Raw genomic sequence first — 16,246 nt, 5'->3', positions numbered from 1 at the left:
CATGTTTTCTATTATATTTCCGTAGTAAGGCTCCTGCGTATATTTATTTTAATGTAAGGCATCTTGTAAATGTTCCCTGTGCTTTCTCGTGACATGTTTCGCTATAGGATTAACGCTCGTTGTTGTGAATCAGCATCAGCCGAATCCTGAGGAACTGGTTGGTGCTAGAGTCCTTGGGGCACTTGGTATCACCATTCTTGCTTGAAACACAACTAATGTGCTGGAAATATTAAAAAAAAAGACTATTCAGTTGACATTGGCCGGCCGAAATCGGCCGCAGACACATAATTTATACATGCATTTCTGGGACCGACAGTAACAGTGCATATCATATACATATCGAGCGGATGTTTACAAGTATAACAATTCTTCACATGTGGTAATTTCTTTGATATCTAATTTATGCAAAAGTAAGTATAACTCCCTCTACTTTAATATAATCGGTATACCATGAAAACTTCAGCTTTACATGGCCCCGACCTTACACAGCGTGCAGGTGTACTGAGGCACCGCCAGAACACAATTATCCCCCTTGTTCATTCAGTCCTTTACGCTATTTTAAATTTAAACATAATCGTGAAAAAGAACTAGATACCCATATTCTTCATTTCTTTAAAATGAAATCTCTAAACTAAAGCCCACTTATTTTGTAACTGAACGTAGAAAATCTCACTTTGGACCCGGCCCCATCGCGATCAAAGTTTGATAAACACAAAAATTTGAATTTTCCAATATTCTAATCAACTCGGATTTGATTTATTAACTCAAATGTTATGATTGTTCATGCAAACAAGCAAACTTTGTAATTTCTTTTAAAATTATATTTTAAGACAATTGTGAGCATTTCAATAAGCAAGACACCGGTCTATCGTCATACTTTTGCGTGATATTTTTATCGCCATTCGTTCCGTGATGTTCCTCGCCGCTCCACTCTTATGTTTTATGGTCTTGCTCTCCCTTTATATATTTCAACATGATCATGTTTATCATTTGTATATTTTCACCTTGTTTTAACCTGATATTTTTCCCATGACTCTTCCCAATGACATCCTGTCTTCACACCAAACCTTGACATTTCCCACTTCACAAAATATTTTACCTTTATGCATCCCATGATATATTTTTATTTACATTTCTCTGTGATATACTATATCTTTACTTCTTTAGGCTCCTTCATATATTTTATCTTTGCAAATTTCCATGATATATTCTACCTCATGCTTCCCCTAATATATATTATCTGAACGATTCTGTATGGTATAGTTTATCTTCACTCTTCCTCCAGATATATTTTTTCCACACGCTTACCCGTGATATACTTTATAATGACATTTCCCAAAGATATATTTAGTCTTCACCCTTCCCCATACATTTTATGCATATTTTCCGTTGGATCTATGTTATCTATAAGCTTGTCCGTAATATATTTTATCTTTACGCTTCCCTGTAATCTTTTACTGTAGTTACCATGTTATCACTGTTCATTTTTCTATATTCCAGACTTCGTTTTCTCAGGAGGTACGTGTGGTTTTATTTTGAGTAAATGTTAGGAAAAACTCAGAAACAAATTTGCAAAGACGAGACTCTGTTTCAAGTACTGGTACTCACTAGAAAAAAAATGAAAATAACCAATGTAACATTTTATTGACGAATCAAAACATAGCACTTCCAGTACCTTTTTCACTAACTTATAAATGGAAGTTGAGTATTATGTATTTCTGAAACTATTTGAAGACTTTATATGTAGACCTTTTCCAGCTTACATTTCATTCCAAACAACTCTATTTGTAGTAGAAATACAAGTTAAAGCTGAAGTACTGGGTCATGTACAAACAGACTTAGATTATTGACTTCAAGGCTTGAATCACAACATCAGAATTCCTCGCACTGTGTTTTTGTAATAATTGTTATCAAATCAAATTTAGCTTGTCTGGAGACAAAATGGAAAGGTCAGCTTTTGTAATTAGACAGCAATTTTCAGATGATTGGTGGGTAAGATTCAGACACCTGACTTTGTCGAACAGGTGTAGACAACATCAGACTGCCTCCTTTTTGCAGGTTGCAATGATTCTTGCTTGGAATTTACTGCTGAACTGGTTAGTGAAAACGTAATAGAAATAACGGTGAATAGATCAGGGTGGTACAGTACTGAGTATGAAGGAAAACAGTACATGTTTCCTTCCATTGAATACAAAGAAGCCATTGTTGACGCCTGTTCCAAGTTAGATTTTCATTACCTTCTTCAAGGTAGGTTCTGTCATAGATAATAGTGAAACTTGTGTGATACGTCCAGACTACTCACATTATTTCACTTTCCAACAGTTTTCTGCCAAGATTTCAGATTTTTATATATTTTTAATTCGTTTAACTTTATTAATATTACATAACCGTTTCGCGCGTGTAATTGCAAATTGTGCAATTTAAACTTATATACTGGTGACGTATGAAATGTAGCTATTGAGCATTTATATTCTTAACACTTAATGTTTTTGTTTTTCCAGTAACGCCCTAATCTAGGAGACTGATGAAACGCATTTTTAAACAAAAGGCAAATAGGCGAAGATATGCCTACATTAGCTATAGATTTCGATTTTATATTGACTAAATCTATATTAAAGTAAATTTTTGTTTTCAGACCCAATCCCCGAGTCAGTTGAAGAAACACCTGTAAAACTGGTACTTTGCAAGGTTACACGTGTAAGCCATGTAACCGGTTCTTACTACAATACCGACTGTAACTATATAATGTATACGCGGAGATGTAACGGGACGCTGCAGTTTGACACAATATCGACAGACTTAGTGAAACTTTGTCTTGGTACAAACATTTCTTAGGTTAAATATATGAGCCGTGCCATGAGAAAACCAACATAGTGGCTTTGCGACCAGCATGGATCCAGACCAGCCTGCGCATCTGCGCAGTCTGGTCAGGTTCCATGCAGTTCGCTACCAGTTTCTCTAATTATAATAGGCTTTGAAAGCGACCAGCATGGATCCTGACCAGACTGCGTGGATGCGCAGGCTGGTCTGGATCCATGCTGGTCGCAAACCCACTATGTTGGTTTTCTTATGACGCGGCTCATATCATATTTGACTGATATCTTTAATAACAAATGAACACATTTCTGTTAGCTATGTCTATGCAAATGCTTTAAGCGATACGTTGTTATTTTCAGAGATCGCTAACTACCAAACAATAATAGATAGTGGAACATATTTTATCAGTTGTGATGCCAAATCCTGTAAATGTTTTAGGATGTATATTTCTCTCATTCAAAATGTTAAGATTTCTGACTCGCGATTTGTTAAAATAATATAATTTTCAGTATATAATGTTTCAGTTGAAGTTTAGCCTTTATTTGAATTTATTTACCTATGTATATATTTGAAGAAAAATCCATAATGTTTGAAATTCTGTCAATGTAAGAGCTGTCCATTTTGCTTCAAATTCGTTTACATGATCATTACATTGATATATCAAGCATTCATAATAGACATACATCTGTGGTAAACTACATTAGACAGTACGTATATTGACAAAAGCGTATAACTGGAAGCACCTACTTTGTCAAATAAGTAAGGAACAGAAAATTTGGAAAAGGATATGAGCTATTTAATTCACTTTCACTTTTATAATTGTATTTTTACAGTACTAACAGCAGTTCTGGGACAATAGTGTATATAATAATCAAGTTATCCTAGCACTTTATTTTTTAGTGGTACCGAGCAGTGTCACGGTGATTCCAGAAATAGGCCATACGACGCAATACGTTGATTTAGACGGTAACTCAGCCATGATGTTCATCTCTTTCTTGCAGTACAGATGTTCCTTTGAAATGGATGTTGCTGCTTCATATAAAATAAAATGGTACTACACTTTTTTATATTTTCTACATCACATTATCAGTAGCGACGAAATGATACATGCAGTTGGAAAAATAGAGTAAAATATATAGGAAAAGTGTATAGCCTCACGAAATGGGTTTAGGGTAGGTCCTGCTCGTCTACCAGTCCTTTCCTCCGTCCCGGAACATTTATATTCTTAGGAGGGAATGTTGTTTTATTTGACGCAAATAAACTGGAAGAGAGAAGTACGAGTATAATACCATATTTGCAATTATAATGGAATCCGATTCCTTCACACTGTTTTGTACACAGTATCATTTCAGATACTGAAAGTGGTTCTGTGAAACTTCTGTTAATAACTTGAAGTGTGTAGAGAAACAAAAAATAAAACATGGACAAATACTCTATAGAACCTCCCAAACAAGGACGAACGTATCGGAACATTGTAGTACTATATAATAGGGTTATTATAACAGTAGCTCGATCTGGAATGCTGTATTCGGCTAGAGTGGATTTTAACCAGATCGGATCTCACAAGGCGCGCAAGCGCCGAGTGTGATCCGACCTTACAAAATCCACGAGAGCCGAATACAAAATCCAGATCTAGCTACTATTATAATGACCTTTTTATTATATACCTCTACCTTTTTGTTTGTTGTTTTGTTATTGAACGAAATCTTCAATGTTTATGGACATTAAAATGGAACTAAGTGAAGTTTTAAGGAGCGCTATTTATAGAACTGTGTCAGGTCATGCATATTAATTAAAGTAGTCCGGCAGTATACAATATGGAAGGTACAATACGGAATTTGAAAGGTACAATACGTATTTCTTTTCTGCCTGTCCATATTTAATTGTGGAATACAAGCCGATTTTTACAGAATGTATATAGGTATATGATAAATATTGATGTGTACATAGTGGGCGTGTTAGACAAAGTAAAAAGAAACACCAAAGCGGAATGACGAACAAATGAAGGAAAACATTGAGGTTCCGTAATAGAACGGTCAGTGCCAAAGCAGCATTGGGAAGCATACATCGAATTAGTCGCACAAAACCTCAATCTAAATCCGCAAGAATTACAAGACAGTGTTAATAAAAGAAATCACAGTCGGAAAAATCCCTATCACATGTATTGATATCAACAGATACAATAAAAAATACAGATATAAGGATAAATACCCGATTGGAGAGTTTAATTTTGTGCAATTTCCAGTCCTAGATCATGTTTAAAAGTGACTGAAGTGTGCATTAAAGTTATCACCACCAGGTGAATCCCTATCACACGTAATAGGTACAAAAGATACGATGCAATACCGTATGTATTAAACAACATATACATATGAACTTAATGTGCTTTGCAGAAAGGAAAGGGGAAAAAACAAGAAGAGAAACACCATTTCAATCTACTGAAATAGATCAAAATAAAGACACAACACTTCCTAAATTAAAACAGTCAGCCAATTCTACAAGAAACATTCAGCAAGATTTATATAATAATGATTTTCAAACTATTCATTCCTTTACTACCCTTTTCCAATTTTTTTCACATAATCTTGTTATATATTGTAAAGCATTTAACAAATTATGAGTTTCCCCCATGATGTGTCGATTTATTCATCTCTTAGGTATATCAATGATACCTTGGTCGCTGAAATGGAACCAACAAATTCGTCCGAAGATCTTGCTTTAAGATATAACGTTACAAATGATGTGGAACTTGGCTATATGGTAAACTTTTCGATCTTATATCTTATATCATCATTATGTACAATAATAAAATTTGGCTTGGCTCATGTGGAAAGGGATATATTAAGTAGAACGTAACAGATAACGCAACAAAGCAAACAATACATAATACAAAATAAAGTAAACATTAAATTCAAATAATATACATCATGATACTTTCATTTTAATTAGATGTTATTACTTGTATATGTTATAAACAGTTGTTTTTTTATTACTATGAGCAAATAATTGTAAAATCAAAGTATACAAATGAAACATACTATTTTTTCAGATAAAATGTGGAGTTGTAAAAATGCCGATGGAAGAATCTTCTGAATTACTGAGTTTCAACTTCTTTGCCGGATGGAAGGTACTATTTCCATCGACATATTGTTGAATGCTAGATGGTTTGGTGCATTAAAATGTCGAAATAATTTAATATCTATAAATAATGTCCTTTTTCTTAACCAGTGTGAGAGTTAGTATTCCAATCGTTTTCATGTTTTGAATTATGTCATGGGAAACGCATGCTTTCCGTTTATATATCTAACAAATATAATATTGGTCATGCTTAAGATAACCTATTTTAGTTTTAGGGAATCCCACCGGTATATGAAATACTTTGTTGGGGGAAAATCTTACTTCACCTTTCGGGGATTATTTAGACTAGGGGTAGATACCTAGGTAGAACAGTTGCTCTGCCGCAAGCCAGATAATTAACTCGAACTCACATGAGAAAGTTTAAAGATTTGTTGGCTTTTACGTCGCACTGACACAATTATAGGTCATCTGGCATCTTTGCAGCTTTGATGATGGAGGACCCCAGGTGCCCCTCCTTGCATTATTTCATCACGAGCGGGCACCTTGGTAGAACCATCGTCCTTTCCTTAAGCCAGCTGGATGGCTTCCTCACATGAAGAATTCAACGCCCCGAGTAAGGCTCGAACCTACATCGATGAGGCGCAAGTGATTTGAAGTCAGCGACCTTACCCACTCGGCCACGGAGGCCCCCATATACTCATCTGTGTTGAAATATATTCCAGGAGCGGATCCAGGAATTTTGACTTGTGGATTGTATAATCACCCCTTGGATATGGTGCCTGCTTTTGAACTTTGTCTTTTGACAGTTCCTGTGATACGCAGGTACGATAACCTCAGATCCCCTTCCTAAATTCCAGTTTGTTTAGTTCTGCCCATTGTTTTCTGGTTTGGGGCAAACCCATTATTTTATCTGGGGACCAAACGCCGCTCTTCATGGAATTACACGCCTCAACACGTGTATCATTGAAGGTTCCATGTTCACCGTCGTTTGAATACATCTGCGGATCTCTCTAAATTGCTTTTTGTACTTTTAGCATGTGTAAATGTTGAGTTCTGCTCAATTTGGGGCTAGAGGGCGTGGACGGTAGCATGCATTTCCACTACCGTCCATGAACAGGCTCAATCAAATAGAAAAAAAGTGGAAACTTCACAGGTCGCCCAACACGACAAAAATGAAAATGTTGCAGGCTCGGTTTGATTGAGCCTGCAACCGAGCCTGGAACATTTTTGTTTTTGTCGTGTTGAGCGACCTGTGAAGTTTCCACTTTTTTCTATTTTATGGAGGCGCGAACGCTTGGTACTTTTAAAACACCGTTAAACATGACCAGTTTGCACTATTGTTCTATAAATAGTACTAAATGTTGATTGATATGCTAGCGATTTTAAATATGTGCATCTCACACCCCACCATGAACTCGCCATTATTATTATTTCACCTCTCTTCAGGGTATGATGAACGATTCAAACAGAATCTTAGCTAGCATATTTTATGAGAGCGAAGTTATTTATAGACTCGCCTATCACGAGTTGTAGGGTAATGGCCTCTAAAATCCACATGGCACCAGTGTTACCAGACTTGTAAAACCTGTGGTAGAACTTTCACACGCATATATAAGACTGAAGACACAATAGTTTGTTTCTGATGTTTATTTAATTTCAGGTAGTTAAAGAAAGTCTTTTAGTACAAGTAGTTTTATTGTCTCAGTGTCCATCTTTCAAATAATAGTTAGCTATTATAAAATGTTAAGAACTAATTGTGTATATCCTGAATTTGTCTTTCATGAAATCTACATAACATATTTGGAAATTAACCTAATGAGGCATAATGGTATTTTTGACTTACGTTGGCAGAACCACGGTTGGTGGCTCTGCCGCTTCGTCTCCCTGAATGTCTAGTACATAGACATTTTATATGCACTGGCCAGACTGTTGGTTACTAAATTAAGATGTAGTTTTCCTGGTGTTATGTCTTAACCTGCCAAGAGCTACGCTAACTTGTCAGTTTTATATTTCAACAATTTTAAAAGGTCAAGAGTTTCCGGTGAAAGCCTTTAACTAATTTTGAATGAATATATATTATCCAAGACATTGAATAATTTAGTCTTTTAAAACAATAGCCTAGCACCCTTTTTTGAAATTACATTACAAATTCCTTCATTTCTTCACGGAAAAAAACAATGAAAAAAAAGGTATTTTACTATCCTCGGAAACTTTTGAATGTTATGAATTGTAATGCAAAAATAGGTGTTTGAACACGTATGTTTGTTTCTTATAGGTAACATCAGACGTTTTTGCTGACAAATATACAGATTTAAACAAAAATTGATGGACACAGAGCTAACAACAAAACAAAATCAAAACGCGATAGGTAAATATTTGAAATGGTAATACATGTACATAAAATTCCACGCGACTATTTATTCTGCTGTGTTTCGTCGTTGCCCAGTGGTATTACGTGCAGACATCGTCATGTTGTAGGCTTGTGTCGTCAGTCGGCATGTATTGTGTAACCTCATCGGTGAATTATTATACTGAAATTGACCAAAAGTATGATCAGCAAATGTCATGTTGTTATTGAATTTCGACAGCTCATTCCCAAAGGCATTTATATATTCAGCTGCTGTGATCTTGAAAGAGTTTCTCCGTCTAAAATCAAAATTGTTAGGTCATGCTTAAATGTCCATCAAGACGCATGTTATAGATTTATAAAAATTTTATTATATTGTCACCATGATTGTTGTAAAACATTCATTGTTTCTATAGATGTATTTTCTAAGGAGTTTTTAATTCGAACGCTAGTCCATGTGAAACTGTGTGACGACTATTTGAATTCTCTGTGTCATGAGCTCGACAAAATCCCCAATCTGAATATGAATTATTTTCTTCTTCGTTTCACAGAATTTCCGGTGTGACTTTGCATTTTATTTATTTTTTCCATGATGACTTCTGATTTTTCACAAATTTGCACAGCATTTTTATGCACACATAGCAAGTGTCTTCGCCCATTTTCCTTTCCCCTTACGTGTTTTTGAAATTTTGAACAAAATAGTTGCACCCAATTTATTACTTACTTAATATTAATGTTATATAACTTAAATTTAGATCTATACGGTTTCAATACAAGAGGACATGACATACCAACTTTTTGACAGCTGGAGAAAGGCCTTAATAAAAAATGTCCTTAAGAAAAATATTGATGTTAGTCATTTTCTATTTTCATTTACATTTATTTTACTATGCATTTTAAATTCTATTTTGATGAACTGTATCATTTAAGCAAATTTTGGTCTTATCGTTTTCTTACGAATAATTTTTTTAACTTTTCATATGTATAACTTATACACATCAAAGATATTTTCTTTACATATCTATTAAGTTTTAATAATTTTCCACACTACTCATCACTTGTATACGTGCAACAAGCTCGGTTAACATGAAAAGTTATCAATTGTGTCAATTTGATAAATATATCAACATCTTAATTCAAAACAAAACGTTGACAAAATGCACGTATATTGTTCATTGCTAATAAAATTATATATTCGTCACGTAGACATACTTATCTACTATTCCGTAGGTATATTCTATAGGTAGGTTTCCCATGCTTCTGTTAGCATGGCCTTTATACCTAAAATAACACTAATCTAGTGTTCTTTGTGAGTCACTGCTCACAGGTCGCCATAAAACACATTTCCTGTGTTTACCGTGGTCTTAGTTTCTGCCACGTTACATTTACTATAATCACAATATCCGAACCTTCATTCTTTTGAAACAGTAAACCCCATACAAACATTTTATCTAAATAATGCTCCAAAAATATGATGACAAAATACTTTTAAAACAAGTATAGTCTAAATTATGAATTTCAAATTGAATACAGGTATGTTAAAATATAGTTTGATATGCGAACTGCCAGAAGCAAATTTGACCAGTTACCTACATGTTTACTAATATTTGACAGGGGTAATCTAGACTTTATCCCATAAATGCCATTACCCACACGCTACTTTGACAACTGAACTTGCTTTTAATTTTATCACAACCTACTACAACTTGTAATTTTAATAAAAATCCTCAAACAGATAAACTGCCAGCAGCATAATTTTTCATGTACTTTACATTTGTAATTTCATTTTATTCTCTTTTTTTTGTATTTTTCTACTTTATTTGTAAACAGTTTAGTTTACTGTACTGTGTTCATCTTATATCTTTCTTGATAGGCATCGCTTGTTAATGCATACCTTTAGAAAAAATCAAACAACCTAAAAACCCTATGGCGATGTATTTATGAAGTAATATTTCAATTGTTTTATAACCATTGATATATTGATAGCTTTCGTCTGCCCGATTTAGCTAATTAACAGAATTTTCATTTTTTTTTTCATATTTCAGTGTTTTGCTTTATTTTGCTTTATTTAATTTTCGCCTACCCTACAAGATTTGTAAATATTTTTATACATAACTCTGATTTGATACATAATTTTATTAAGGCAAACTTTTCAGTAACAGTTTTAATTTTAAATTGCATTTCGTGCTAGATTGAATTCAACTATTTTTTCTCCCAAAATATGCCCAAAACTTTTAAAAGTAAAATAGACATTTCTACTTGCGTTTTTGAAGATATAGTGGCTCGTGTCGTCTTCTCAGTTCGGCGTGATGTATAGTGGCAGAGTACTTCGTGTCCTGGTCCTTGGACACCAAAAATCGGCTTGTAGGGTAATGGCCTCTAAAATCCACATGGCACCAGTGTTACCAGACTTGTAAAACCTGTGGTAGAACTTTCACACGCATATATAAGATTGAAGACACAATAGTTTGTTTCTGATGTTTATTTAATTTCAGGTAGTTAAAGAATGTCTTTTAGTACAAGTAGTTTTATTGTCTCGGTGTCCATCTTTCAAATAATAGTTAGCTATTATAAAATGTTAAGAACTAATTGTGTATATCCTGAATTTGTCTTTCATGAAATCTACATAACATATTTGGAAATTAACCTAATGAGGCATAATGGTATTTTTGACTTACGTTGGCAGAACCACGGTTGGTGGCTCTGCCGCCTCGCCTCCCTGACTGTCTAGTACATAGACATTTTATATGCACTGGCTAGACTGTTGATTACCAAATTAAGATGTAGTTTTCCTGGTGTTATGTCTTAACCTGCCCAGAGCTACGCTAACTTGTCAGTTTTATATTTCAACAATTTTAAAAGGTCAAGAGTTTCCGGTGAAAGCCTTTAACTAATTTTGAATGAATATATATTATCCAAGACCTTGAATAATTTAGTCTTTTAAAACAATAGCCTAGCACCCGTTTTTGAAATTACATTACAGAGTTATTGATATAAGATTCTTTTTAACATGTTTCCTGAGAGCGTGATCTTGATGTATGTATAAGAGAGATAACTGTTCTTAGAAATAATTATATACTAAAGATTACACTGAAAAAAAAAGGTTTCAGATAAAGGTATTGAACTAACCAAGGGTGAGTATGTCAGTGTCGACGTAGAACTGATCGTCCCGATTGGCTGCACGTATACAGTAAATGAACAAGCACGTTGCATTAAAGAGTTACTTATAACAGATCCATCCTACACACCGGATGTATGCAAAGGTGGAATACTGGCAATGAATGCTGATGATCCAAGTAAAGATAGTCACAAAGTACAGGTACGCTTCCTTATTTTCGGATATGATCCTTATTTTTGAATATGAAAAGCATCTTAACTAGTGTTTTAAAGTCACTCCGTATAGTGGAAATATTTTTAATCTACTAATGATGGGTCAAATATAGCCACAGAATTGAGATAATTTAAACCGTTTTTACAGCTTAGAGTAACTTTTTTTTGATACAAGATAAAATACAAAATAAATGCTACAAGATACATGATACAAGGTACATGATTTATGTTAGTCGTATACATTAACTGTAATTTATATGACATATATAGACAGCATGTTTTGGCACTAATACTTAAAATTTGGATACGAATAAAATTCATGCAATGCCATAATAAAAACGGTAAAGATCTAATTCAGAAAAACATATTTAATGGAAAATTCTCATGTATAAGAAGTTCGATGAACTCTTGTATGCCAACATGATGACTTCAATTAAGCCCAAATGTTCAAAAGACTAATCCAGTTTCAATTGTTTTACTTTTTTCAGACCTTAAAGCAAGTTACAGAGTGGACAGGAAACAAAAAGGACCGTTTTAAACTTTCAACATCTGATGTTAACTACGATGATGCAACAGTATATAATTTAGAAGTTAGTCTTACTGATGGAGCAAGTATTCGCACCCGGAGGGACGTAGAGTCACATACAAAGGTATCTTTTCACTGTGAAATGTTTCAGAATATGATTGATATCTCCTATCATGTGAGTTCATAATCTAGATTTTTACACCTCTTAGACACTTATCCTTCTTTACATACGGTATTTCAGAATGAACATTATGGGCAATGTTGTAGGTTAGGCTTTCTAAAGGGGTCGCCGTATTTGCTGTTTTAAAATACATAAATACATCGAAGGTCTGTTTTGAGCACATGCTATTTAGGTAGGTGGCCAATAGGGTCTACCTTGCATCCCCCTAGACTTTTTTCATAGGTACCAAATTGTTCGGCAGGACCAACAAGAAACAAGATACATGTATCTGTATTTGGCAGTCTAACCACCTCGTAAAATTGTTCTTCAAATTTGTCAGCCAGCTTGTGTGGGCCATCGAATGCTAGTACTTTTACCATTACTTTGTCTCCTACCTTGATACTTAAAGCTTTTGCTTTCTTATCAAACTGTTGTTTTTGTTTTAATCTTGATTTGTCTGCTATCCTTTCTGCTAATTTGTATGACTTTCTAAGTCTTTTTTGTAAGTCACAAATATATTCAGACTGAGTAGTTTCTGTAATGCTAGAATCTGTATGAAATATCAGATCAACTGGGAGCACTGCTTTCCTTCCAAACATGAGTTCGAACGGTGAGATACTTGTACTGGAATGTGGAATAGCATTGTATGCATACACTAGTGGTGCTACAAAACGTTTCCAATCCTGTGTTTCTTCCTTTTCTAGTGTTCTAATCATATCTATCAGTCTTCTGTTGAATTTTTCAGTGTTTCCATTACACATTGGATGATAAACCGTGGTTCTTAGTTTCTTAATTCCTGAAATGCTACAAAGTTCTTTCATCAGCTGACTTTCAAGGTTTGTGCCTTGGTCTGTAAACAGTTTTTGATGGAAATTCGTAGTGTAGAATGAAGTTATTGAAAAATGTTTCTGCGATTGTTTTAGCCATTTGATGTTTGATTGAAAAGGCTTGTGCATATTTGATGAAATGGTCAGTAATTACCAAAACGTTACTAATTCCGCCTTTGCTTGGTTCGAGTTTCAGAAAATCCATGGTCACCATTTCAAGAGGGTAAGTGCTTTTTAAGTTAACAAGTGGAGCTTTCTGGTTTAATGGGCTTTTTCTTTTTTAGCACCTCTCACATGTTTTATCCACTCTTCTGTGTGTAATAAGTACCATGTATATATTCAACTCCTCTTTAGATACACAATCGAATTAAAACTAAGTACATGTTACCAGCATGATCTGGAAATGCACATATTATCAGGACTTACTGGCCAAGTGTTATCATTTTGAACTTGGCCACATTAGAACTACACAAGTATCTTGTCTTCCATAGTTTCATTCACATTCAAATAAAAGGTGGTATACAACTATACATTGCCAACATTAAGCGGATATGCGAATATTGTCAAGAATTTCATGTCCTAATATCCTTTTTCTAATGCCTATTTTTAACTAGAGCTATCACAGAAGGTAATGAATGTACCCCCCGCATGCACTGACACAGTACATTGCAATTTGATGCACACAAGACTGCATAATTATGTGGACTGTAAGTATAAAGACTCTATGTATATAGTATAGTAACAAAAACAAAGTCCCATAACTGCAGAATGTTTATCTAAAAGAACGTTAAAATGCACCATGCACAAGTAGGGTTGTTACTGATCACTGCTTCAAACTGTGCAACTGTTTTTGTCACTTACAGTTCCATGGGTGTATCCCACTATGTTCCTTCATTGTTTTGTTTTGTCCTCATTTAACTATTTTACTTTCTCTATGTATTTTGTGTATAATATCAATCAAGTACATATCATATATACCTGGCCATCAAAATCGTACAGCCAATGTTCTTTCCCTTCCTGGTATCCCAAGTCGTTGTGACAACCTTTCAACACATCTTCTTTGAAAACATGTGGTATAACAAGCTGAAGATTTTTCACATCTTTTTCAGTGACTTCCATGTACAAGACTCCTCTTTTAAGTGTGAAGAGGTTATAATTCTTTGACATAATAGTTTGAAGTTTATTCTTCTCAGTTAGATTCCTTTTTGGTCTTATTTTATCTCTGATTGATATAATGCTGTCATGTCTTTGGGCTTTACGTATCTCATGTACATCAGTCTGCGTAGTCAAAGTACCATGAATATCTGCTGCATCCATTATGTCGATTGATAGGGAATATGCTGTTTCATCTATCAATGGTGGTTCTTGAATGTGTCCACAGACTGCTTTGATTACACCTGTTGCTATTTCTACACTGTTGAAGTCATAGGATCCTAACGATGCTAACCATCTATGACCAGTTGCATCGAGTTTTGCTGAACTGAGTACGTACGTCAAAAGGTTATTGTCTGTTATGACTGTAAATGTGTTACCATACAAGTAATAATGGTATTTTTCTGTGATAGCCCACTTCATGGCTAGAAATTCTAATTTATGTGGAGGATAGTTTCTTTCTGACTTTGTTAGTGATCTTCTAGCATAACTGATTACATGTAAAATGTTATCCTGTTTTTGGTACAGTACTGCTCCTAATCTATCTCCTGAGGCATCTACATGTAGCTCAAAAGGCATTGAATAGTTGGGATACGCAATTATTGGAGCTGTTGTTAAACATTTTTTAAGAGGTTGAAAAGCCTCTTCTTGTTGAACACCCCAAATAAAATTGTCTGTATCTTTCGTTTTCTTTCCACTTCTCTGGTTTTGCATTGGAATTACTTCATACAGTGGTTTGGTAATTTTTGTAAAGTCTTTTATGTATTTCCTGTAAACTCCAACAAACCCGACGAATTGTCGAACTTCCTCTGGATTTTTTTGGTGTTGGCCAATGTATAACATTTTCTACTTTGCATGGATCTGTAGAAACTCCTTTTTCTGACACAACATATCCAACATATTTAACTTCTGCCTGTAAGAAAGCACATTTCTGTGGAGCAAGTTTCAAGTTACATTCTCGAAGGCGCTGGAATACTATTTCCATTCTTTCAAGATGTTCTTCAAATGAATTTGAGAAAATTATCAGGTCATCTAAATATATAACACAGATTTTTATATTTAGGTCACCCAGACATTCTTCCATTACTCTCTGGTATGTGGCAGGTGAATTGCATAAACCGAATGGTAGCTGATTGAATTCATAAAATCCAAGCGGTCCCGCGCAAAATGCTGTTCTTTCTTTGTGCTGCTCTAAAACCTCTAACTGATGATATCCACTTTTTATATCCATTACAGAATAGTACTTTGAAGCTTTTAGAGTGTCTAAAATGTCCTCAATCCTAAATAAAACATACTGATTGCGTAACGTCTTAGAATTAAAAAATCTTATTATTCTATATTCTGTACACATTCTGAGACTGTTATTCTTCTTACGAACTAGTACTACATTGGAAGCATATTAAGAATTGGATTTCCGAATTATACCTGCCGAGAGGAGCTGTTCTAAATGGTGGCAAACGTCGTCTATCATTCCTGGTGGGATTCGTCTGTAACGTTGTTTGAAGGGTCTTTCATCTGTCAAGTGTATCTCGTTATATTTCTGTATAGTGACCGATGTCTTCTTCATTTTTAGAAAAGATATCAATGTGTTTCTTGATGAGCTGTTCTAATCTGCTAGTCTGTGCTTCACTAAGATTAGACTTTTCAAAAGTAATTTGTGAGAATATGTCAGTATCCCAATCAGTGTCAAGTTTGATACTGTCATCAACTTTGACCGGTTGTAGTTCACACAGGACTGCCTTTGGAGAGATAGCAACTGTCCTAATTGTCACATTTGAAACATTAATGTCTATGATGTTGTTTATCTTTGTACTTATATGTGCGCACAAGATCGTGTCTATCTATATAGTATAGTTACTGTAACAAAAATCAAAGTCCCATAACTCTGCAATTTCTTTTTCTGAAAGAACCTAACGTGCATCATGCACAACTACTGTTGTTACTGATCAAATTTGTGAAGTTTCATTTAATTGTGTCACAGAGATCAGGAGAGTTGGTGCGCACAAGAC

At 34.6% G+C, this 16,246-nt stretch overlaps 1 protein-coding gene across 1 annotated transcript; it reads left to right on the top strand.

The window, feature by feature from the left end:
• Window positions 1-2,001: 2,001 nt before the first annotated feature.
• LOC123527984 (uncharacterized) lies at window positions 2,002-12,285 on the top strand. Its single transcript, XM_053523967.1, has 7 exons — window positions 2,002-2,247; window positions 2,636-2,818; window positions 3,718-3,868; window positions 5,475-5,577; window positions 5,867-5,944; window positions 11,346-11,561; window positions 12,061-12,285. Exons 1-7 carry the CDS (start codon window positions 2,172-2,174, stop codon window positions 12,283-12,285), a joined length of 1,032 nt encoding a protein of 343 aa, XP_053379942.1. The 5' UTR covers window positions 2,002-2,171.
• Window positions 12,286-16,246: the final 3,961 nt, after the last annotated feature.

The sequence above is a fragment of the Mercenaria mercenaria genome, chromosome 14 (genome assembly GCF_021730395.1).
Source record: "Mercenaria mercenaria strain notata chromosome 14, MADL_Memer_1, whole genome shotgun sequence".
In the NCBI taxonomy this organism is placed as follows: Eukaryota; Metazoa; Mollusca; class Bivalvia; order Venerida; family Veneridae; genus Mercenaria; species Mercenaria mercenaria.
The sequence above is the reverse complement of the archived record's forward strand: the minus strand, read 5'-3'. Positions and strand labels throughout refer to the sequence as shown.

Bases quoted from the DNA above. Each gene is read 5' to 3' on its own strand.
- LOC123527984 (XM_053523967.1), top strand. From the start codon at position 2,172: ATGTTTCCTTCCATTGAATACAAAGAAGCCATTGTTGACGCCTGTTCC. The intron at 2,248-2,635 runs GTAGGTTCTGTC...TTTTGTTTTCAG, and splicing joins TTTTCATTACCTTCTTCAAG to ACCCAATCCCCGAGTCAGTT. The intron at 3,869-5,474 runs GTACTACACTTT...TTCATCTCTTAG, and splicing joins GCTTCATATAAAATAAAATG to GTATATCAATGATACCTTGG.